The sequence below is a fragment of the Cyanistes caeruleus genome, chromosome 18 (assembly GCF_971803275.1).
Source record: "Cyanistes caeruleus chromosome 18, bCyaCae1.hap1.1, whole genome shotgun sequence".
Classification (NCBI taxonomy): domain Eukaryota; kingdom Metazoa; phylum Chordata; class Aves; order Passeriformes; family Paridae; genus Cyanistes; species Cyanistes caeruleus.
Window position 1 is genome coordinate 8,811,952 of NC_141718.1, and position 25,797 is coordinate 8,837,748.

General features: G+C 44.1%; 1 protein-coding gene across 2 annotated transcripts in view; it reads left to right on the top strand.

The window, feature by feature from the left end:
• MED13L (mediator complex subunit 13L) overlaps positions 1–25,797 on the top strand; it is a 166,028-nt gene that overhangs the window by 119,182 nt on the left and 21,049 nt on the right. For both annotated transcript variants that reach the window (XM_086856439.1, XM_086856440.1), the window contains 13 exons: positions 2,365–2,510; positions 3,648–3,842; positions 4,247–4,438; positions 8,371–8,533; positions 9,189–9,293; positions 11,582–12,310; positions 12,995–13,217; positions 13,633–13,738; positions 14,106–14,230; positions 15,368–15,467; positions 18,802–19,022; positions 22,099–22,304; positions 24,561–25,507. In XM_086856439.1, coding sequence (XP_086712565.1) covers positions 2,365–2,510; positions 3,648–3,842; positions 4,247–4,438; positions 8,371–8,533; positions 9,189–9,293; positions 11,582–12,310; positions 12,995–13,217; positions 13,633–13,738; positions 14,106–14,230; positions 15,368–15,467; positions 18,802–19,022; positions 22,099–22,304; positions 24,561–25,507 — 3,458 coding nt within the window. The remainder of the gene's footprint in view (positions 1–2,364; positions 2,511–3,647; positions 3,843–4,246; positions 4,439–8,370; positions 8,534–9,188; positions 9,294–11,581; positions 12,311–12,994; positions 13,218–13,632; positions 13,739–14,105; positions 14,231–15,367; positions 15,468–18,801; positions 19,023–22,098; positions 22,305–24,560; positions 25,508–25,797) is intronic.

Sequence of the window (25,797 nt, forward strand, 5' to 3'; positions counted from 1 at the left end):
TACTAAAGGAAACTTTCACTCGGGGTCATGGGGACTGCAGGAAGTCCCCAGGCCTTGATCTTTATTATTTTTGGTCTTGAAAGCTGAACTTCTGGTGGTGACTGGCACCAGAGGGAGCTTCACTTGTGTGTCAGTGCCTCTCCCCTGGCAGAGGTGGTGGGGAGTCAGGGAGGGAAGCAGGGCACGGGGTCCTGGAGTTGGACCTGCTGGGCAAAGGGGCTCGTGCCAATAGCTCCACCAAGCCTGGTCTGAAGGAAAATGCTGCTGGACTGGGCAAGCTTTATTGCTCTCTTCCTAGAGCTGGGCACAGTTTAATTTGGATCCAGTGCTCGATAGAAAGGATCCATCTTTCACTGATGAAGTCCTTATTGCTGGGTGCGAGCAGTAACATTCATTACTATTATTCCTTAATCTGGCATTCAGGGAAGGGAGGTGGGCTGATGCTGTATTTGTACACCTCTTTCCCCCATAATTAATTGTCTGTACTCTCAGTCTGAAGCTATCTAATTCTGTGATCTCAGTTACTAATTCTGGTGTTTGTTGATTCTCAGTTGAAAGTTAGTGGCATGCATTGCCTTCCCACCAAAATGAAACGAATCTTTTGTTTTTCAAGCTCTGATTTGGTGTATTCCTTATCCTCACAGTGTTTGTGGGTAGCTGTGAGTGTTGCAGAAGATTCCACATGATTTGTTCATGCCAGAGCACTTTGCAAGACACTTGAGAGGGTCCCTTGCTCGTCCCAGTTTTTTCCCTTCAGTTCAGTAGCAGCCACACACAAGACCCAGTCAAATCCTGCAGGAAGCTTGCAGAATCCAGTGTTTCTGTGTATATCCTGAAGACAGGAGCTGAAAATAACAGCTTTGCTCTCTGCTTTGGAAATGCTGACCTGCTGCACATGAACTTTCTGCAGACATTATCCCCACTTGATCTTACACCAGATCTCTCATGAGGGTTTTATTCATTAAAACCTTTATATTAAAGGCATTCACCCTGTGTATGGAAATGAATGGGTTTTGATGAAATAATTGGACTTTGCTGTAATTTTGTATTTCTTGTATGTGCAAAAATCCATTGTTCAGGAGGTTTTATTACATGAATTTATTTGCTTCTCTCCTTGGGGCAGGATAGAAATACCTGGAGTCTGACCCATTTTGTCCCATGTCCTGTTCCCTCCCTTCCCCGTCATGTAACTTAATGCTCAATTTATCACTTCATCACCGAGGATAGTGAAATTGCTGTCCTTTGTGAAAATTGAAACAACGAAACTTTTTATTTAGAGGAATTATTGTTGCAAAGTACTTCAGAATCGTGGATGGCAGCACTAGGGAAGTGTAGCTGTTACCTGTTATTTAAGTAACCTTTTCTCTCCAGATTTTTCTCAGCTGAACATTTTTTTCTGGTCTCTTTTTGTGGTAGGATTTGAGGCTTACAGAAGAGGAACTTGAGCTACAGGATGACAGGTTACTCTGCCCAATGTGTGGACTCAGAGATTTAGTGAGGTTAGAGCAGCTCCCAATTCTAGACCATCAGTGCCATTATTTAGAAACAACTAGCAGCAATAGCAGAGCAGTTAGCTGACTTAAAACACTAAAAAGAAATGGTTATAGTTGCCTCTGGTTTTTCTTCTTGGTGCAGGTAGTGAGAGCTGAGTGTAAAACACAGATTAGGGCTGGCCCTGTGCCAAAGCCAACACCCATAAAACTGTGTGCAGCTCTTGAATTGGACAGAGAAATCTCTCACACTTACTGCAGCCCTGTACATTTTTAGTTTATTAAAATGATTATTAAAAACATGAAATGTGCTTTGTTTTTTTCTTGTGGCTTTGTAGCAAGGAATATTTAAGCAAATAGTTTGCTGTGATGGAAGCACATGGGTAGAATGGAGTGAAAACATTTTCAGTACCATTCATTTCAAGTTAAATTTGGCCAGCAGTGGCAAATCTATGGTTCACCTTAGGTTGTTGACAACTTTGTTATGTTCATGTGCTTTTATATTTTTTAATCAAGATTCTCATGAGGTTTTAGGCAAATGTCTTTCCTATTCCTTTGTTATTCCTTTTAAGCTGGACCTCATTGTGGCTGAACTTCAAAGAATTTCTAAAGACCCATCATTTTACTGCTTGGATTCTGGTTAAAATCCCATTTATTTGTAATGAAACAAGTAGGAAAACACATCAATGAGACAGCTGCCAACATTGTCAGTTATTTGTCTGGTAATAGATTCCTCTGTCATGTGATTATCAGCAGGCAGTGAGCCTCAGAACAGGACAGGAGGGTGTGTGCTTGGCCTCCGAGGCTCTGAATTTCCCTCCTGGAGCCCATTAAACAGCATTAAATGTTTCCTTTTGTCTCCTCTCTCCTTCAGCGAACACTTGTCGTGTGCCTTCACGTTCTTCCTTCACGGGGAGAGCAACGTGTGCACGAGCGTGGAGATCGCGCAGCACCAGCCCATCTACCTGATCACCGAGGAGCACATCCAGATGGCCCAGTCCTCCCCCTCGCCCTTCCAAGGTACCCAGCTGCTCGGGACGTCAGCCATGTGGGGATTGTTCTCCAGAACTTTCTGTCCATTCACATTGGTGGTAACCTTACATGCCAAACAAATCAATCGTTTCAGTTGAAAAAAAATTAGTGTTTAAGAAAGTCAGTGCACCCATGTGATTTTCTGACATGGTGTCTCTGTGAATCCTATGTGGATTCAAAAACTGAGCTGATCTGGTTCAGGACTGCTTTTCATTCATACTCTGGCAACTATTTACTATTTTGTTTTAAAAACAAGAAGTGGGTGGGTGTGAAAATGTAGCAGAAACAATGAAAAACTTGATGTATCTATTATAAAACTTGACTATTTATTTGCCAGTTTAAGAAATTAGAATTTTACAGAATTAAGTTAATGGCTTAGTAATTCATAATGCAATTTTCATGTGATGCTCTAAAAAAAAATGCTTTAGAATTTTGAGTCATTGCATTATGCTGTCTTTACAACAGTCTGAAGTTATAATTTCAAAGCAATTAAAGCAAGAAATCTTAGTAAAGTTCAACATAGAGTAAAAAAACACCCAGAGACACATGAAATAATCATTTATAGAGATGTTAATTTACAGAAGCTTTATTGAAAACATTTTGTGTCTACATGTAAAGCTTTGACAGAGGCTCAGGCACTTCAATCATACATTTTATTTCAGTGAGCTGAATTCATGTCTCAGATCAAATACAACTAAAAGCAAAACTGAGTCAGAATGGAAATACCTGTTGTTAAGCAAGTAGTTTTTCTTATTTGTTCTGACCCTTCTTTGTGTATTATTTATCCTTTTTAATGCTGAAAAGTCTCAAATTCCCATCCTCTCTTCTTTCCATGAGTGCTCATCCCTGAGTGCTCTTTCACTACATTGGGGTTGCTGGAATTTCATTTGGTGTGGAAATTATGAACCCAAACTTCCATGGGGTGCTGAGTTAGCTCAGGATGCCTCAGTGCTCTGTAGGTTTGGATTCACACCCATACTGGGTTTTGCAGTGGCTTTCCCTGGACCCTTCAGTCCTCACGGGATGGAAGAGTGGCTCTGGCAGGAGCAGCCCTGCTGTGGGACCATTCTTTGTTCTCCTGCAGTGCTGCTGAGTCCTTCAGGGCTGCTGTTTGTTGTGTTGCAGTGCTGGTGAGTCCTTACGGCTTGAACGGGACCCTCACGGGCCAGTCCTACAAGATGTCAGACCCCGCCACTCGGAAGCTGATGGAGGAGTGGCAGTACTTCTACCCCATGGTGCTGAAGAAAAAAGAAGGCATGAAAGAGGAGGAAGAGCTGGGATATGACAACGATTTCCCTGTGGCAGTTGAAGTCATTGTTGGTAAGTTTCAATATTCTGCCTGAAGGATTATTTTCCTTCCCATGATTAAAAAAAAAAAAAAAAAAAAAGACATCTAATTAATCAGAAAGAGCCATTATAATTTTTCTATATTCTCTCGTAGCTCTCTTGACACCAGAACATCTGAGTAGTTCTGTTGCCTCAAGCTTTTGTACTCCCTGTATCCCACATGCCATTATTCACTGGATTGAGATACTTGTTCCAGCTCTGTACTGGTTACAGAGGGCTGGATATATATTAGCATGGAAATTCCTTAGCTCTTTGTATTTCAGATAATAAGTTTTGTCAAATTGACATTGAAAACAAGTGGAAGTAGCTGTGGTTTCTGGATATTATCAGGTGTGTCTAAGACTTGTGGTTTTCCATCTCTGGTTTTCTCTCTGCAGGGGGTGTGAGGATGGTGTATCCTTCAGCCTTTGTTCTCATCTCCCAGAGTGACATCCCAGTGTCACAGAGCGCTGCCAGTGCTGCAGGCCATATAAATGTGGGCCAGCAGGGGCTCGGAAGCGTGAAGGATCCTGTCAGTACCTGTGGGATGCCACTGACTCCCCCCACCTCTCCAGAGCAGGCTGTTATGGGTAAGCAGTGGGCTGGGGACATGGAGTCAGACTCTGGGTTTTGCTAAGCTCCTGGGGAGTGCCTGTGTGAGCAGAGGCAGGCAGTGAAGGAGTGTTGGGGGAGGACTTTGTAGGTTGTGGTAAAGGAAAGCCAGTGCTATGAACATCCCATTACACAAAACAGAGTGAATTCAGTTCAGCTCCCTTTCCTGTAGGTACATCTGTGTGCAGTGCTGCAAAGCAACACAGAAACCACTCACCACTGGGCAACCTTCTGCCTGAACTTGGAGAATTTTTGAACCTGTTGGGCAGCACTTATTAAATTTCACAAAGCAATAGAAGTGTCAAAGACACACAGGCCCTACAAGTTCTGTGAGACCATGCAGCCAGATGGGGCTAAAGAATCCTTGTTATACCCTCACTGAGGAGCTCCTGAGCTTAGCCTTTATGGGATAGTTCTGTCACATCAACAGGGTCAGTCCTGGAATAACAGAGGCATTGAGGTTGGAAAAGTTCTCTAATGTCATCCAGTCCAACCTTTAAACCTTGATGCAAAGCCAAAGAAAACAGGTCTGGATTCACTTGTCCACGATTAGAGCCTATAGATGACAATAAAAGTATTTAGTGTTTGCTGCTAATAAGTCAGAATATGAGATGCAAATTCACTTGGAATAGTGTTCTTCAAAGGAACTGAAAATTAAAATAAGCAAGAAGGCAATTAATAACCAACTGAAGCAAGACAATCACCATTTAAATAACAATCTCTAGACAAGTATTGATGCATATTTTAATGTGCTATTGTATTTTTAAAATTTTCAGAACCCTGTTACACTTGTAGAGTATCAAAAGGGGGATTCTATTTTTGAATATTTATAAACTATCATTTGTATAGAAGTGTTCATGTTGTCCAATCTGGCAGTCACAGCTTGTGTTTGATCTCTGCTATTGTTTGAGGGTAGTATGAATTTGTATCAGAGGGGTGCCTCTCCAGAAAACAATGACATGATTATTTTTTATCAAAAAACATTTTAAAAGTCCTTTGAAAACTGGAGAAATGGATTGGGAAAAGCATGTAATGCAGTCCAGAATCAACAATGGGACCCATAAACTGGATTACTGTGAGGCATGGGAATCATACTGCAGTTCTGCCCAATACTATTTGAAATGTGCCTTTAGTGCCATGTCCAGTTTGTAGCTCCTGAAGATGTGGTTAAACTGACTGGAGTCCACGAAAGTACAGTGAGAGTGATCCTGGATTTTGAAAACAGGACCTCCAGGAAAAGATGGACAGGATTGAGGTGGTTTACTCTAGAGAAAGTGGAATTTCAAGGAGAAAAAGAACAGTCTTTTCTTTGCCACCAGTATGTAATGAATCTGAATTGGAGCAAAGCAAAACTAGGTTAAACAGGAGGACAGTCTTGCTCTGAGGAAGAATAATGAAATGTTGGAATAAATTGGCTGTTGGGAAGCTACAGAAGTTCCATTAACAGAAGGGTGATGGGTTTTGGGAGGTTTGGTGGGGACATTTTGTAAGGTTGTTTTTAAGAAACAGATTAGTTAAATTTGTTGATCCAGCTTTCAAGCAAGGGCTGGACTAGATGATCTGTTCTCTTTTAATCATATTTTGCATGGTTGTGTCTAAAGTATGTAACAAAACAAATTGTTGCTGGAACTGGGGAACGGTGTTTTTCACCACTGGAACCAGTTTGGACTGCAGGGGTTGTGTGGTGGCCTCTGATGAGGGGCTGCTGTGTCCTCCACTCTGTACCATTACCTACCATAGGTATCTCTGTGTTCCAGGACTGTGTCAGGGGTGTACCTGGATAAAAATTAGTGTCAGTGTGTGAGAACAAAGTGTTTTTGCCTGCTGTGAATTTCTGTATCCTGTTATGCTGTCTATTGATTTACTGTATGGTATAAAAATATTACATAATTACAGAAAGCAATAATTAAGGCACTCCAATGTAACTTGAAAGCCCTGGTAGTTCCTTGGTTATCCTCTTGTGCCTCCTGTCCTTCCCTTCCTATCAGACTTTTCCTTGTTTTCCTCCTGCTGTTGATACATGATGCCTCTGTGTGCATATGATGCTTGTCTGTACACACATTCCTTTTCCCCTTCTCCAAAGGTGGGCACATTTGCCAGTTCTGAAGTTCTGACTTGTTTGTTTTTTGATCATCTGTTTAGTTCTCCACTTGCTGGAGAGCATTTGGAAGCCAGTGAAATACATGGTTAGGGGCACAAGTCTCAGTATGGCCAGGGATTTCCATGTTTGGCTTTACAAAATGATAATCAGGGAAGATCTAACTGGAGAAAGAAATACATAATGTGAAGAATGGAAGAAGATGCAGGGTTAGGCAGCTTGTGCACCATTTCAGAAGTTGTGTTTTGCAAGTCACCTGGTGGCAAGCAGCAGGATTCCCTGTTAGCCGCAGTGATGTGCAGCAGAGTCCCTTCAGCACTTCACACTTGAGGCTGCTTGGACTGCGTCAGCAGGAGGACGAAGTGTTCTGTACCCTGGTGTGACCTTGTGAAAATGCAGCACATCCCTCCTTGCTGTTCCAGCCCCAGCCCAGAGCAGGGACTCCGTGCCCAGGGCGGTGGACCCAAAGCTCCCTCTGCTGCTGCAGCTGGGGTGTGGCAAGATGGATGTGCTGCTCGGTTCAGCTAAACAGAAACACATTGCAGGGCAGAAAAAGAAGCCTCTGCTTGTACAATAGCTGGTAAAGGCTTCTGCATCACAGGAAGGAATGGAGTGCAGAGAGTTTTCAGGCTCTCAGACATGCTGAAGTAATATCTTCATATTTTATCTCTTTGATAATCATATAGAAAATACATACTGAGAATATCATATGCTGTGTTAACAGTGTATCTACTGGTGATAAGCTGTTGGAAATTTCTGTAGTAGTGTAGATCTCAGCTGGAAAGTCTCACCAAAGCCAGTTTTGATTCTAGTATTTCAATTCAAACATATTGTAAAGAAGTGGCACAGAATCCTAGAGTGATTTGGATTGGAAAAGACCTTAAACTCATTCCACCCCCTGCCATGGGCAGGACACCTTCCACTGTCCCAGGTTGCTCCAAGCCCTGGCCAGCCCAGACTTGGACACTTCCAGGGATCCAGGGGCAGCCCCAGCTTCTCTGGGCACCTGTGCCAGGGCCTGCCCACCCTCACAGGGAACAATTCCTGCCCAGTATCCCATCCATCCCTGCCCTCTGGCAATGGAAGCCATTCCCTGTGTCCTGTCCCTCCATCCCTTGTCCCAAGACTCTCTCCAGCTCTCCTGGAGACCCTTTAGGCCTTGGAAGGGGCTCTGAGGTGTCCCTGGAGCCTTCCCTTCCCCAGGCTGAACACTCCCAGCTCTCCCAGCCTGTATCTGTAGGAAAGCATCAGTGATCCATTCATTTCCTCAATGAGGTTTAATATGGAGTATAAAGAATTTATCCTTGCTCTGAAATAGTCTACATAAATGATTAGTTTTCTTAATAGATGCTTTTAGGACCATCCATATTACAGTAAATTTCATCTTTAAAGCAACTCACTAGAGACTATATAAATTCAAGTTTAACATCCAGGATAATAATGAAAAAGCTCTATCTGCACTATTTCTTAGTGATTCAATCCAGGGCTGTAGGGGCTATCTGAAGTACCGCCATTTATTAGAGAATGTATTTCTTTATAGATACATACAGATATAGAATATACAGAATGTAACACATCAGGTGAGGTGTAGTATGTACACAGCTCTGTTGCCTGTGTCTGTGGTACAACCCAGTGCCTTGTTACCTCTAAGGAAGTGTTGCTTTGAAATGTGTTTTGTAAGGATGCTCAGAGCATTCCCCAGTGAATGTGAACATCAGTGTAGCCAGCAGCCTGCTAAGAGACTTCCAGGAAAACATAGCTAGTGACAATATGGAGAGCAGTTCTGACATTAATGCTTTATTTCTCTTGCAGGAGAAAGTGGTTGCTCTCAGAGCAGTATCAGCCATCCAGCTGTGCAGGAGGGGACAGTCAGTGTCCACAGTCCAAAGAAATCAAGCAAGATTACTCCCAGATTTCACAACCGTATTGTTCACCGTGTGTGGAAAGAATGCATCCTCAACAGGGCACAGTCCAAGTATGGCAGCAGTCCTCATGCTTTGTTTATAACACATAATATATAGCTAAAATTGTCATAGTTTGCCTTAATGCTATTCCTTACAGGAATAACATTATTAAGATTGAGATTATATATATTATGTTAATTTTTATTGTAGTTACTAAACTGAAAGCTGGGTGACTGCAGAACAGATTGTATATATTTGATATTTAGGGCTCTAAGGGGAGTATTTGTAAAGCATTACATGATTTGGACTAAAAATTCAATTGACAAGGGTGTATAAATTGATGTTGGTATCATAGACCTTTAGTTCTGGAGATTTAAAATGTATCACAGCATGATGAGCCCTGAAATATTTATTTTTTTCCTATGTCCATGCAATTTCCTCATTGGGTATGTCAGACTAATTTCCAGAAACGGTTTAAATGGCTTTCCCCTTGTTTCTTGTGCTCAGACTCCAGACAGAATTATTTGACGCAGAGCTGGGACCTTCCTGCTACATAAATCAAACTGTAAATTTAAGGAGTAGTACAGGGATCTGCTGTTAATTTCAGAGGTCAGATAGAAGGAAGTAATTTCTCTGAGGGGAAAATACGTGAATTTATGCATATACATTTTAAAAATTTTGTTCTTCAGAAGGTGGTGATTACTAAAATAATTTCCTCTTCTTCAGGAGGAATCAAATTACAGCTGCAAATTTGGAAGAGGAAGTTTCTAACAATAGTGTGTCATGGGATTTTGTGGATCCAGTCCAAAGAGTCAGTTGTTCTTGTTCCAGGTGAGCTTTGAAGAGAACAAACATTTGTTGTATTGTGAGAACCCTGTTTAATTCAGACAGAGGTACACTTACAGAAGGGAGTTATGTTTTAGCTGAGACAAGAGGAAATTATAATATCAAACCTGTGATCACATTTGGGGGATGAATGTGCATCTCAGCCCACTGTCACTTGAAGAAGCCAATCCAAGTGGAAAAATGATGGTGTTGGAGCCAGGATCACTCCAACAGTTCCCATTCGTAAGGAACTCATCCTGCAGCTTTTCAGAGCTGTAACCTTTGGTTAAGTGGTTAAGGCTTGTGGCAAAGAGGAAAGGATCTTAGACAAACCTAAGTTGTGAGTATCCTGATATTTGGAGGAAGAGGGAAAACATCCCTACAAATCATTTCACGTACCTCTGGTGAATCTGCCACAGCACCAAAACCCACCCAAGAGAATATTACACCTTTGCAGCCTGGTCACCCACTGTCACTGGATCAAAAAGAATTCACAACTCACACTAAAACTTAAGGGGGTTATTAAAGTTATCTGTCATCTTTGGGTGGTTAGAATTCCATAACTACGCACTCAGAAAAGGCAAACCATCATCACCAATATGCTTAACCATTCAAAACTATCAGAGAGATGTTACAGGGCTAGGAAAAAAACCCAGTTTGCAGTGAAATAGTCCTGTGAAACACTTCTACTGAAATTCTTAATTCCCAAGGTCACCATCTACTTGTAAGATAGATGATAAAAGCACCTTTACCAGAAGTTATTCCTTCAGCATGCAGTTCTTCCTTGTGTAGTCAAAGGAAGAGATGAAGGGTCTGTGCATCCTACAAGGGTGGAATGTTCAACCTGGAGACCCCCTGCTCTATCCCAAGTGAGAGGATGCTTTCTGCAAATCTTCCCTCAGATTATACACATTGTTTGTATTTATATACTCAAGAATGTGGAACAGAGAAATGTTTTGTTAGAATGCCAAGTGTTTCCTGTGGAAAACTGAGGTCCAGCTTTGCCTGGAAAGCATGGGAATCAATAGTGGGCAGTGGGAGCCTGCTTCTATGGATAGGTTCAGCTGCACTTGCAATTTCACACTGTCTATTCATCCTTCCAGTGATAACTGCATCATGCTGGAGTTAGTAAACACAACAGCTGGGAAATGGAAACATTATCCTTAAAATGAAGGCAGTACCTGATTTCAAACATCAATAAGTACTTTCTGTGTAGCTGCAGAACCTGAGCAGCTACTGACATGTAGAATTTTTTTAGTCATTTCTGTGCCCATTCCATGTACTGGAAAAATGTCAGGATATAATCTTAGATCTGGAGTCTCAAAGGGCTGTCTGGTACTCCGCATCAGATTCAGTCTCCTGCAGACCCAGCTTGCTGTGTGAGGAGCAGAATGTCTGAAATAATTCTTTGCAGCCAGTTAAAATATGGTGAATGATGGAGAATTAAGGCAATGAAATGTTACAAGAACATGCTTAAGGCAAATCTCCAGTTACCAGGGCATTAACTGCACATTAGGGTGATTGCAGGCACAGACCATCTGCTGCTGCAGGGAATCTGCAGCGTGGCCTGGGAACAGCAAAGCCCTGCAGAAAGCTGGGATAACCCCACACAGCCTGGATGCTTCCAGGGATCGGGGCAGCAAGCACAAGACCTGTTTGTGCTTGTAAACACGTTTGGGTGTCTTCAGTCTAGTCCACTTCACTTGTGATCATGTAGGTTAGATTCTTAAGTAAAAAGCACATTACTTGTTTTGAAATGGGTTTTTGTTGTCCTATTGTTGTTCATAAAATAGGGATGGAATGATTCATTTTGAAGTAGTGCTTATTTTTAAACAGGTTTCATTGTTAAGCAAAACACATCTTTCAATTTCTGTTTAGCTTAATAAAATCAAATAAAACAGCTAAACAAAAAGCCCTGAACAACAAAAAGACCAGTAAAAGTGCAGGCAGAGTTATATCCCTCTTGTCACATCCTTGGGAATCATTCTCAGTATGATGAAAATACTTCTTAGCAGGACCTGAAATTCAATTCTGTGCTTACCAGTCTCAAAGATACTGGATGTAAAGTCAAAAAAAGCCACATGAAGCCAGTAACAAGATTGTATGTTACTGCATTTTTTTGTTTCGAGTATTTAAAAATATGTATTCAAACTTCCTCCACCAGGCAGAAATTAAAAGTCTGTTATAAGATCAGGAGTAGGCAGGAGCTTTCTCAGTGCTGTTCTTTGGGTTTGTCTTTCCCTGAGGTGGAGTAACTGCCCAGGGCATGCAGTGAGCGCTTTCTCCTTTTCCAGGCACAAGGTGTTCAAGCAGCGCTGTGCCGGTGCCTCGGGCCGGCCCCCCACGCTGCCCCAGCCCGGCTTCGGAGTGGGGACGGCGGCGGCCTCGGCACTGCCCCCTCCTGCCTCCTCAAAGCACAAAACCACCGAGAGGCAGGACAAGGGAGAGAAATTGCAAAAAAGGCCCCTGATGCCATTTCACCATCGGCCTTCGGTGACTGAAGAGCTATGCATGGAGCAGGACACATCCGGGCAGAAGCTGGGACTGGCCGGGATGGATTCTGCTCTGGAAGTCCCGAATTCCAGGAAATATGAGAAGCCACTCTCGCTACCTGCTAGAAATCCAAGCAAGCAAATTAATATGAATCCTATGGATTCACCCCATTCCCCCACTTCCCCTCTGCCTCCCACCCTGAGCCCCCAGCCCAGAGGTCAGGAGGCGGAGAACCTGGACCCCCCTTCCATTCCTGTGAACCCAGCACTCTACGGCAGCGGGCTGGAGCTGCAGCCACTGCCCAGCTTAGATGACAGGACAGTCCTGGTGGGACAGAGGTTACCTCTGATGGCAGAGGTCAGTGAGACAGCCTTGTACTGTGGCATAACTCAGAGCAATGAGGCCGTGGACGTGTGGAGGACCTACAGCGTCCCTTCGAGTGATGACCCCGAGTTCCGGCCGCCAGAGCTGCCGTGCGAGAGGTATGATGGCAGGATGGAGATCAACCCCGACAGCACTGCACTGAAAAGGTGAGTGTGCACACTGGGCAGGGGGCTGGGCAGTTTTAATCATCATCGAACTCTAGTTTCTACTTTTCAACTGAGAAAGGCTATGGCTTCACCATCACAGATGTTGCAGAGAGCACCAAATACTTAAATAGAAACAATCTATTGCAGGATGCTTGCCTTTTTCATATCTGGCTTTCTGTTATACACTACAAGAACTGATCAATCTCTTTGTAACCTATTTTGTATTTTATGCTAGCCTAAAAATTACTAGCATTCTGATAATGCATTTTTAAAAATGCACCAGAGAGAATGGTTAATGAAAATGTTTAGGAAAAATTAATTGAGGAAGAGTTATTGAGTTAAATGACTGTTGGGTTTGGTAACTCCAATGGAGTTTGCTAGGCTGAAAGGGGTTTCAGCCTCAAAAACACAGCCTGGAAAGGCTGGACTCCAAAGTGTTTTCATTTGTACAGTGACAAAATTGATTCTTCTTTCATTGTCCTGAAGTAGGTCTTAATATAGTAAGGTATTTAGTACTAAATATATCCAGTACATTTATTATTACATATATGTTATTATTGTTTGAGGAAAAAAACATTTCTGCTTGATTAAGGATGGAGTGAACCATGGTCTGTGTTTGTGTGACAGCTGCAGATCATGCTGGTTTTATTTCATGGAGGCTTTGCTTGTTCATTTTCACTTCAGGCTCTTAGCACAACCTAATAAACGGTTTAAAATTTTGGAAGAGCAGAAACCAGTGCAGACCCTGAACTATCTTGACCCCTTGCCTCTACTACAACCTCCTGGAGAAGGCTGGGGAGACACCAGTGATCCTTACACCTTCGAAGATGGAGACATCAAGTACAGTTTCACTGTCAATAAAAAATGCAAACTTGGGGCTGACAAAGATCCTTTGAAGAAGAGCAAGGTAAGGTGTAAATTCAGTCTTTGGCATTAATGTTCTAGGGGGATTTATCCTGTAGCACAGTGTTTGCTCTACAGCTCTCTGGAAGACACAAGTCTGTTCCACAGAACAAAATTAGACATGTATTTATTTTTTTTTATTATATTGTCACCTACACAATGTTCTTTACGTATCTTATCCTTTATGGAACTGTTTTGGTGTCTGGCTGTGCAAGCAAACATTCTAAAAGATGTTTATTCCTGGAGAATTTGAGGTGGTTAATTACTTGGACTGGCTGTCAGAGCTGAATGTTGTCCATGGAATCCTTTGTAAATCTTGTATTTAACTCAGACCCCTGAGCCTGGCTGGACATAGGAAAACATTTGTTCTTACATAGCCTAAATCCATATCCATGAAATCTCTTGGATTTTTTGTACAGTCAGAAGATGGGATTGGTTCCAAGGAAATCCCCCCAACGGGCCATTCCACACCAGTTCCTGATGGAAAAGATGCCATGTCCATTTTCAGTTCTGCTCCTAAGACTGGTGAGTTAAAGCTCTTTGGTTTGGTTTGCAAAGCAAAAATATCCATATGCCAGAACATCTGGAGGGAAGAATCACATCTGAACTTTTGTCTGTAACGTCAGAGCTACAGACAGCTCCCAAGCTGGAAAAATCTCGATTTTCCTTGTCCTTTTTGTAAAAACAGTTATACATTTTTTAGAATATTAAATGAGCAGCGGCTCCTTCCTTGTTTCCCAACTGACCGTCGGTGGTTGCTGAGCAGCCTGCAAGGCTCCAGCGCAGCAGAGGGGCTCAGTGCTGTGGGGAAAGGTGTTGTTGTGCTGCTGCCTGTGCTCCCGTTTCCCTGACCGTGCTCCCATTGTTCCCCTGCTCTCCCCGGCGGTGGCAGACCCGCGGCAGGACGGCGCTGCCGGCAGGGCCGGCTCCGGCAGCCTCACCCAGGTCACCGACCTGGCCCCGTCCCTGCACGACCTCGACAACATCTTCGACAACTCTGACGAGGATGAGCTTGGGGTGAGTCTTTGTGGGGATGAGTGTTCTCCAGGCCAAAAACCAGGGATCCTAGTGGGAATGATTATCCCTAATAGATGAGGGAGAGAGAGTTTCCAGGTAGGCAGGCTTGGATTTTAGCTAGGAAGGATTGCTGGCAAAGAGAGAGATCCTGCAGGAGATCCATCAGGAAGGAGCTTCTACAGGGAGAGCCATGCTGTTGCTTTATAAATCCATTATATCTAGTTCTGTGTCCTGGACCTGCCAGAGTTTTGTGTTTGAGAATTAAGGTGGAAAAGATCCAAGTTTTATTAATTGGTGATGGGTTCTTTTACCTTGTCTGAGAACCTGCCCAAAGAAAAATAAATTTAACCTTACAGGATTCCAGTAATTCTCTGAGTCGTGTTCTCTCATATTCCTCCAAGCACTTGATTTCAGTGCAAAGAGAAATAGTTGCTGCATGTTAGGATATACAGAAGGAAATGCAGATTTATATCAGTTATGAGGGGGAAGAAGTTGTCTGGGAAGGCCAAAATTTGGATAGTCACTGTCTTTAATCATAATCTAATACAGCCATAATGATACAGAAGGTGGTCCTAAAGTGACTGTTAGTAGATAACTGCCTTGTTCCTGGCAGGACTTTATAAGTGCACCAATTTTCTTACTGTGGTTCCACACAAACTGCACTTCAGATGCCACAGTTAATATGCAAATCTGCCAGAGGACTGTTCTGTCAAAATAAAAAATTACTTTCTTCTCTGAAGTTGTCCTGGACAGCCCTAATGTTCTTCCTGTCTTAACACCTGCATGTGTTGGTCTTACTCTCAGTGTCATATTCCCATTACTACCTTGGAGTAATCCAGACATGGAAACAAACAGAGCAGTCACATGCATTTCAAGCTCAGGGCTTGTGATAACATTTTGACTATAATTTGTGTGCATGTAGAAATATAAAAATACATAGTTATACATATGCATCAATTTACGGGGGGATGTATAGACAGGCAAATATTTCTTTCTGGTTTCAGTGTTGAAAGAGGGGAAAAAATCCAGACTCCTTGTGGGGAGTGGGTGGGAGAGAAGGAAAGCAGCCATTCTCTTTGCTGTGCAGTGCCACTGCGAGGTGTCAGTCTGTGCTAACTGCAGTGTTTGGCTTTGCAGGCCGTGTCCCCAGCCCTGCGCTCCTCCAAGCTGCCGGCCGCGGGCTCCGAGGAGCGGCCGCTGGGCAAGGACGGCCGGACTGCGGTTCCCTACCCTCCCAGTGAGTACCAGGGCTGCACTGGCGCAGCTCACAGCCTCGCTGCACAGCCCTGCAGGGGGGCTCACTCAGCTTGCACCTGGTGCTGGAATTGCTGGGTTTTAATGAGGGCAGTGGTAATGGAGACATGGATTTTTAATGAGCCTACTGAGGTATCAGGTATTCTGCTGTTGACATTGTTGTCTTAGTCTGGAGCTATGGGAGGGGTTTGTTACAAATCTTCCTTTGGAAGCTTTCCCCTCTCTGCTCACTATTGGGCACTTCCACCATTACTAAATCCCTCTTTAAGTATAAATCCTTCTACTTAATGAAATCAAAGAATCTAAAACCATGGCTTACCACCTGCACATGATGGTGCAACCTGTCTGGGAAGAAAATTGCACTGAACATTTGACAAATTAAAAATGAAATCACTTTCAGGGTTTAATCTGGATGTGGAAGTGCATGATCAAAATCAAAGTGCTAGGTTCTAACTGGAGGCATGGTGTGGACCTTTTGTAGGTGGCTGTGGTAGTGATACTTATGCAGGCTCTGTACATGGACAAGGGAGGTTGTGGGAGTGCAGGAAACTTATGAAATTGTATGAAATTAGATTAAAACAATAGAACTTTTTTCTAAGGATTGTGCCAACAGCTATTGGGAGCAATAACTTGTACTCTGAGGTTTGAGGGCTTTGCTGCATTTCTTGCACCTGATAGGAGGGGACAGCCGGGGGGGGGTCAGGCTCTGCTCCCAGGGGACAGGAAGAAAGGGAATGGCCTCAAGTTGTGCCAGGGCAGGCTCAGGATGGATATTGGGAAAATCCCTTCACTGAAAGGGTTGTAAAGCCCTGGCACAGCTGCCCAGGGCAGTGCTGGAGTCCCCAACCCTGGAGGGATTTAACAGCTCTGTGGATGTGGCACTTGGGGACATGGGTCAGTGGTGGCCTTGGCAGTGCTGGGAGTGCTTGGAGTCAAGGATCTCAGAGGGCTTTTCCAACCTGAACAGATCTCTGATTCTATTGGTGCAGGTGGCATTTCTCTTGAGATGAAGGAGAAATGTGTCTGTGTTTGTGGGACAGGAGGAAGGTGAGAATTTTTGGTATAATAGTAACGAATCAAAGTACAAATTACTTAGTGGTGAGAAGGAAGAGTGTTTGATTTCTGTGGCTACTATAAGCAGAAATCCAATCTCTCTGCAAATCATTCTTTGATGCCTTCTCATTAACTTCAGCTGGTAATGAGAACAAATTGAGGTGAAGAAAAAAACCAGTCTGAAGGAGATGAGTCAGAGTTTTATGGACCCATAAAAGCTGTGCTGATTTACTCAAATGTAGAAGTCTGAAGTATACAGAGATTGGATTTTGACAGGTTTAGTTGATCCATAGCTTTTTAAAATATGCAAAGCTTTTTCAAGCATGACACACATGAAAATGAATGATGATAGTTGCCTGTTGCTGTAGGGTTGGGGGATTTTTTGTAATTAAACGTTTTTTATGAATCTGCACTGCAGAATTTTGCTAAGTGGAGTGAGCTGGAGGTGAGAAAATGATGTAGTGTGAAGTTAAACAGATACGCTCCTCTTGTAGCCGTGGCCTTGCCACCAGCTGTCGAGGCAGAACAGTGTCTGTGGGGAGCTGAAGTGCCTTGTACAGCATCATAAATTCCTGCTGGCCACCCTTCATTTTCACCTTCCTCCCTGTCCCCTCTCCAGTGCCTAAAGCACCTCTGCTGAGAAACAGAGGGAGCCAATCCAGCTGCCAGCCTGAACATTTTATTCCATACTAATGTTGGTGGAAAAGAGTTTCTTCCATTCTGCTGAACTTTTTTTCAGCTTTGATATATCCTGTATCAGGACAGACTAAGGTCTTTTAAATTCAGATGCTGAGAGAGTGGGGGGAAAAAAGAATATGGACAGAGTGGGAATAATTCATAGCCCATTGTTTACTCTGCTGCTCCAGATTGTGAAGGACTGGGCCTGGCTTGGACAGCTATTGCCAAAAGAATTGTATTTTGAGAGGACTGCCCCTATTTGAGTGGTTTCCCTTTGTCTAAGGAGTTCAGTAGCCAGGCTGTGTCATCTCTGAGCACAAAGGCATCACATGCAGGGTTTGCTCTGTTAAGGCAGGGTGGAGACAGCCTGAGGCCGCAGCATCCTGCACAAATGTACTATTAGTGCAGGTATTCATAGTTCTAATCCCATCACTTATTTCTGCCTTTTTCTGTTAATTTTTGAGAACAGTACCTGTTACCTGTTTGGATTTCCACAATACAGTGTTTACCAGTCAGAAACCCATCTGTAATTATTTATGAATTTTCCATAATCTTTAGACTGCAGATGTTATTGAGTACAAGAGTGTGTGTTCTTGTGTCCCATCAGCTTGGGTATGGAAATGGGATTGGGCATTAAATCTGTCCAAAAAAGTGTCTAAGAGGAGTCACTTCTGAGAATTCACCCTTCTCTAATTTTAGTGGTTCACCACTGATGGCTTTGTCCAGAGGTGATCTGTCCTAATTCAAGTCAGGAGAACAGAGCATTTATGCTGAATGTGACACAAAATAAATATTGGAGCTGTAGCTGGAAGGAATCAGAGTGGAGCTGGAGAGAACATGCAAGACTGTGCTGTGATTTGTGTTTGATTGCATTACACTGTGTAGAGCATTTCTGTTGGGGTTGGTTGTTCTGCTTAAAGAAAAATAGACAATGGATGATTCCATTACATTCATTTCCTGAGAATTCATTTAGGGATCTTCCTGGCTTCATGTCTTGTGATGCAGAATTATAACTTTGTGCCTTCTCTGGCACTGGAGCTTTGGGGTGCCTGGCAGTCTTTTCCTGGGCAGAACTGCCTGTGTTTGTGGCAGGAGCTATGTTGCCATGGACCAGACAAGGCTCCAGTGACTGAGTGAAGAAATCCAGCTCAGGGCACGTGGATTCCAAAGGCCTCCTGCTTTAGGGATAGGTCAGCTCTGGCAAAGGGAGGAAACTCCTTCGTGACTTCTTAGAAACAGTCACTGGCATGAGCTTGGCATTAATGTCAATTCCCCTCCCCTGTTACAAAGGATTTATTAGCTGTTGGTAAACTGTACACTTGTTTGTCTGTCTAGCAGGTTGTTGTTTCTGCTGAACAATAACTTTGCAGAGTATATCCCTGGGAATTTAGGGAATTTGTCCCTATGAGTTAACTTTTGGTCTAGACTTACACTGCTGTCAGAACCTTGGTAAGTCTGGAGAAGCTCTGCTGGTTTTTAACTGATGAAATAAGAGCTAGCATTGAATTAAAAAGTTCTTCTGTTTCATTGAATTTCCTTGTGAATTTGTATTTGAATGATTAACTGTGTTATTTCATCCTCTTCAGCTGTGGCAGATCTCCAAAGGATGTTCCCAACACCACCCTCTTTAGAACAGCATCCTGCCTTCTCTCCAGTGATGAGTTACAAAGATGGAATAAGTTCAGAGACTGTGACTGCCTTGGGAATGATGGAGAGTCCTATGGTCAACATGGTTCCAACACAGCTGGCTGAGTTTAAAATGGAGGTGGAAGATGGATTAGGTAGCCCTAAGCCTGAAGAAATCAAGGTAATGTGGGATTTTTACAAACTCATCTGTGCACACTGATTTTTATAAACAAGTCCCATGTAGTGTGTGTAGCAGCTAACAAATGTGAGCTGGACCTGTGTAAAGAACCTATCAGCCTGGAGCTGGAAAAATATTCTTCTCTAGTAGAAGAGCTTTTTAATTGTTTCCCTGATTTTAACCGTAGGCATTTAATAATTTTATGTTTGTAATGGTTCTGGGTGTTCTCAGGAAACAAACAGCATTGTCTCATTTCATTGTGAAATGAGCCCTGTGCCTAACAGAAAGAATGTACATGTATGGAAAAACACCACACTTGTGGCTAAGTAGCTGTTAAATTATGTATTTCTTTAGATAATCCCTCTGTGGCACCTTTGTTGTGTCCCCCTCCCTGCTGCCAGGCTTGCACACAGTGGGATAAAGTGGTGCATGTAGAAAGGCTGCCTTTATCTCTCTGAAATGTTCCTTTTTTGGTTAGGGTTGAAACTCTGAGAAAGCCCAGGGGTTGAACTTGCTCTGTTTCTTCTTCAGCTGATGTTACTTCACAAGTTTTAAGGCCAGATGGGACCATTCTTATCTGACTTTCTGTATAACACAGGTCAGGTAATGTCACCTAGTTCCTCCTCTCTTGAGTCCTGTAGTGTCTCAGTAAAGAGCTGTTTGTAGCTGGGGACTCTGGGTTCTTGTGACATCCCAGTGTGGCCATTTCTCCATAGCATCCCATGGAGGGACCCAGCATCAGCACTGATACGCATTGGTTGTGTCATTGTTCCATCACAGGGTGAGAGCAGGGCACAAATCATTCTGCCTGTGTGTCCTGCATTTCTGAACTTCTGGGGCTGCCTTTTGTCACTTTTGTCAGAAGGTGCTGTTGCCATATTTCCATGCATACAGCCTGAGGGTTTTTTTTAATAAAAAATGCACTTTTTGTGTCGAAGTGCACAGCACGTTGTTCTGCAACAAGCTGCTGTGAACACAGGGAATAAAAAAGGAGATGCCCACTCTAACTCTGGCTTCCTGGTAGTCCCCAGGCTATGGTTGTATAGCATAGCCTAATTCTTCTCCTTTAGCCCCTCTCCCTCATGTGCCACAGCCTGTTCTATTTCAGCAGCTGTCTGTCTCCCCAGCACCACTCCCTTCCCTCTCCTTTGTGCCCATGTTGGAATTAGCTGAGGGCTGATTTTTAGGGGTCTGCATTGCTGAGCCAGGGACACACTTGCAGCTGCATGGACAAGAAGTGGCTGTGTGTAGGTGTGAGGATACCGATGGATGCCTTTGTTCAGTGTAAATGACGTGGTCAGCTGTGAACCAGGACATTTTCCTGCCAGCAGGAATAGCATCCCTCAGGCAGACTGCAAGGGGGGCTGTGGCAAATCCCACAGGCGATTCTTCCCACCTCTTCCACAGGAGTTTTCAGTTTTGTCATTAGGAGAGAAGGGAGTCCCTGTCCCTGGCAGGAAGCAGGACAGCGTGTGGAACAGCATTCCAGGGTTGTGCTCCCATGTTTTGGTGCCAGTCCAGTGTCCAGTCAGGCCCCAGAATTCCCAGTTCACTCCCCTGTCAAGGGCTGAGCTGGCAGGGAGCTTGTCCCAGCAGTTCTGTGGAGAAAGGGGCTTTGCAGATGTGGGAGGGTATTCCCAGTGTCCCTCCTGACAGCAGAACCCAGCTGGACATCAGGACATGGGACAAGTCTGCTTTGGTACTGCCAGATCTCTCCTTCCTTCCTCCCTGAGCTCTCACTTGTAGGCACACTGGGAAGAGGCACCTTCTCAGTGTGTGCTCCAGGACAGTCTCCATTGCCCATCTTGAGTTGGTGCATCCACAAGTTTTTTTGCCTCTACAGGAGTTTGAAATAAGTTTTTTATAAGGTTTGTGAGACTTTGCCTTGCCACACACCTTGCGGGTTTTTCTCTTCTGCTTGTGCAGTAAATTGTTTGTTTAAGAATAGGATAACTTGGGCCTGGAAAAAAACAAGTCTGTCTTGGAATTTGTTGAGCTGAAGGTTTTGGAGTGGGAGCAGATTTCAGGGCATCATTGATAACCGAAGATATTTTAATCTCCCTCACAGCCATTACCTGGAGTATTAAAATACTTACTTCAGTTCTGCCTGAGAACATTTCCAACAGCACAATTGACTTGCTTCTGTGTGTGTCACACCTGCTCATACACACCAGTGGGGGAAACAAGCACTAAACCCATTGCTGATCATTCTGAGAACATGGAAGTAGATTCCTTGTGCTGAGCATTCCGCAGCTGGAGATAGAAATCCACACATTCCTCATCCCTCAACGCTTGACAAAGTGCAGGGGGAAAAATGCAAAGCTCTAACGAGTTGTTAAATACTGAGACTGCTATTACTGTTTTCACATTGATTTTTACTTTGCAGTAGTGCCTCAAGAGGACTAGTTCTGTTCTCCTGAAAGAGCTGGAATAGCTCTAGAAACTCTGGCTGAAGTTCTTGTCATCACTCTCTGCGAGCAAACGTGACAGTCACTGCAAGCCCAGCTGGGCTGAACTTCATTGATAGTTAATACTGTATTTGCTGGATTGTTTAGATATTTGTATTTAATACTCTGTGTAATGATTGGCATGTGCAAAGTGTGCACTGTTATTGCTAAAGTGATGTGAACCCTCATGGTGGGGGTTATTTAGAAAGGCTGCCTCAAGGCACCTCAGGGTTCCTCACACTGTGACAGCCTCTCCCCACTGTCAGCATAGAAGTCTTGCAAAGATCAATCTTTCAAGTGCCTAAATGAGGTGCTAAAAGTTAGGTACTGTGAAAATTTCATAGTGTGCAACTCGTGTTTCAGGCACAGCCTGTCTGAAATGAGCCTGATCCAATTGTGAAACCTCATGCCATAAAGCTGTGCAGCATCTCAGGATAACAGGGAGCCTCAGCTGAGTTTGCTTGAAGGAACTACTCTTGAATGCCTTGTAGAAGGAAAAAATATAGTTCATTTGGGTGGGGGGAGATGTAATTGTAGAGGGTGCAAACAGTGCAATATATTTTAATTAAAAATAAATATCTAAAGAACAACCTGACCACATTGTTGTAACCAAGGTCACTTGAATGTTACAGGATTTTTCGTATGTGCACAAAGTTCCATCATTTCAACCTTTTGTGGGCTCCTCCCTCTTTGCTCCACTGAAGATCCTGCCTAGCCAGTGCCTCCTACCTCTGAAGATACCAGATGCCTGCATCTTCAGGCCTTCTTGGGCTGTTCCTCCGAAAATTGAACAACTTCCATTGCCACCTGCAGCCACTTTCATCAGAGATGGCTACAAGTAAGTACAGCCTTGGAGGAAATGGGTCTGCTAGCCCATGCCTAAAGCTGGATAACTAAGATGGGAGTTTGCATTGACAGTGCTTTAACCTGCAAATGTGTTTTAAACCTGCTAGGTTTTATTGACTGAGATGAAAACAGTTCTGAGAGCAGGAACATTTAACCCTGGCTTTGGCAGTCAGGGGTATTACAGTGTGTGTCTACCCCCAGCACTTCTAAAAGAACAGGAACGTGCAGTGTCTGAATTAATAGTAATTTCTGACAGGAAAGTATTGTAATTCAACAGAAACCATGAGTGTTGGGGAGCAAAATGAATGCACTGAACCCATCACATCTCTGCCCTCCCATCTCCATGTCCAGCCTCCAGCCAGGCTCCCTTGTGACACTTTGAGCTCCAGCCTGGTGCTCTTTGGTCCTGGTGATTCCATTTGGCCTTCCGAGGGCTCTGGAAATGTTGAGTGGGCCTGTGAAAGCTCCCCAGTCTGTTCCCACGGGAGCTCCTGTGAACTCCTGTGGTGTCCCTGAGTGGGGCCAGGGGGAGCTGCTGATCAGACAGATGTTGGCCCATATCCTGTCTTGTCCCACCCTTCCTGATACCAAGAGGAGAGTGCTGTGACCTGCAGGGAACCACTGACATTCATTTTCAAAGCTTGGATTCCTCACTCAGTTCTCAGAAATTAGCAATGTTTATGGAGGAAATTCATTGCTGGAGGTTTTGAAAGTTAGCAAGAATTGGCACCATTAAATTAATAAAACCTCTTTAAAAGCATAGTAATAGTACGAAGGTCTCCTGCTGCACTGCTTCATTTCTAAAGGAAGCAGTCTGTATCTTTAAATCAGTCTGTAAATCCTTTAAATCAGTCCTTCTGCAGCCCCAAAGGGTCCTTCAGTGTTCTCAAAAGAATTGCAAAGAAGAAGTTGTAAACCCTTGATATAGTGCCTAGGGAGCAATTTAATTCTCAGGTTTTTTCATAATAGTAACTGATGCACCGGGCCTGAGCTGGTTATTAATTTCAGGTATTTGTTGGGGGGAAAAACCCTTTCATTTTCAATCTAATCCAATTAGAGGGAGGATTATTACTGCAGGCTTCCGACAGAGTGGTGATTGCCAATCAGGGTTTCTAGGTCACCTTTTCTTATTAGTCTGAGGCACTCACTCGGCTGCAGCTCCACAGCTCCTTCAAACCCCGCTTCATTATTTTCCCCTCTCCCACTTTGAGTTGGACACACATCAGTTCAAGGTAATAAAATGATTGTAAGGAAAGAGGTCTTCAGAGTTTTCCTTTTCAAGTCACTAATGATAGGTGGGCATTCAAATGATAGTCCTTTCCAATAAGACACAAAATACACTGTGAGGACAGACAAACATGGAAAAATCCTGTTCCTTATCCAGAGACTCATTGAGTTCTAACACTCTTTCCTCATTCTAATATGTAATTAACACATTACAAGAAAAGCAGGTTAGAAGTGATGTGGAAAGATAAAAGGAAGATCTTTTTCTTTGATTGGCCCCTTATTACCTGTTTCTTGAAATGAGTCCTTGCAGATGGAAAACAGATCTCATGGGGATGTACAGACTGTTCTGTGGTAACTTGAATTTGGCAGGAAATGACAAAAACAGGGTAATAAAACCTAGTCATGAATGGAGATGACCCAAAAATATGATTCTTAGCTTTACTGGACTGAGAGTTTGTAATGGAACATATCCCATTGTGCCACAGACTGTGTAATCCGAAATGAGGATTTGAATTTATCAAATCAGACATACAGAGTGTGTCCATGAGGTGCCACTGTGTGTCAGAGCCACACGTATGACTTGTGGCAGCTATTTCAAGTGATCATTTCCAAAATAAAGATTTCTGTCTCTCTGAAATACTTTCATTTCTACTAGTCTGTATCTTTTCACAGATAGCGGTGTTTAAAATGAAAGCTACTATTCTTTCTTTTTTCCCTAAAAAAGTTGTAAACATTCTAAATCTTGACTCGATCATTTATCTAGAGATTGTTCTCGAGAGTAGTTGAATTTTAGGCCGTGAGAATAATATTTAAGAGACGAAGTGATACTTTTTACCATAATGATAAGAAACAGTGGCGCTCGTGGTGGGAATTCCAAGTTCTGTTGAGAGTGATGAGTCAAGGTTATGAGCAGTGTGTTCTCTACTGCAGTTTCAGTGTGTCCCTTCAGGTTCCGCTACCTCCTTGTATTTAAAAATGAGCTTTGACAGAAGGGGTCTCTGTTCCCATCCCTTCCCTGCAGCAACGTGCCCAGCGTGGGCAGCCTGGCGGACCAGGACTACCTGCAGATGAGCACACCCCAGATGAGCACTCCGGTGACGCTCAACAGCGCGGCCCCTGCCAGCAACAGCGGCGCGGGGGTGCTGCCGTCCCCGGCCACGCCACGCTTCTCCGTGCCCACGCCGCGCACGCCGCGCACGCCCAGGACTCCCCGAGGCGGGGGCACCGCCAGCGGCCAGGGCTCCGTCAAGTACGACAGCACGGACCAGGGCTCCCCCGCCTCCACCCCCTCCACCACGCGGCCGCTCAACTCGGTGGAGCCGGGCACGGTGCAGCCCATCCCGGAGGCGCACAGCCTGTACGTGACCCTGATCCTCTCCGACTCCGTGCTCAACATCTTCAAGGACAGGAACTTCGACAGCTGCTGCATCTGCGCCTGCAACATGAACATCAAGGGCGCCGATGTGGGGCTGTACATCCCCGACTCCTCCAATGAGGATCAGTACCGCTGCACCTGCGGCTTCAGCGCCATCATGAACCGCAAGCTCGGCTACAACTCCGGGCTCTTCATCGAGGACGAGCTGGATATTTTCGGCAAGACCTCGGACATTGGCCAGGCTGCAGAAAGGCGACTGATGATCTGCCAGAGCAACTTGATCTCACAGATGGGAGAGGGAGCCAGGAGGAGCCAGGAGCCCCCCATGAGTCTCCTGCTGCTGCTGCAGAACCAGCACACGCAGCCTTTCACCTCCCTGAGCTGCCTGGATTACATGGCCTCCAACAACCGCCAGACGCTGCCCTGTGTCAACTTGAGCTACGACCGGCTGCAGGCTGACAGCAATGACTCCTGGGTGGAATGTTTCAATGCCCTGGAGCAGGGCAGGCAGTACGTGGACAACCCCACGGGGGGCAAGGTGGATGAAGCCCTTGTCCGAAGTGCCACTGTCCATTCCTGGCCTCACAGTAACGGTACGAGCACAACTGAGCCTTTTGTCTCTGAATGCTTTGTGATTTCTGTAAATTTGTTTAGTTGTGACCCATATAATCTTTATGTGGGAGGTGACAGGACTTATAATATGCTAAAGTAGATTTCTGAAAACTTGTAAGTTACATCTGACGTACCAATAATCTAGTTGTCCTCAGACTTCGTGGCCTAAATTGGGAATGAGTCTCCAGAAGTTCACAAATCTGAAGCAAATTTGGGGGAAGGCAATATTAGGGGCTCTTTTTTATTTTGGAAAAGGGTATAAGTAGTCAGC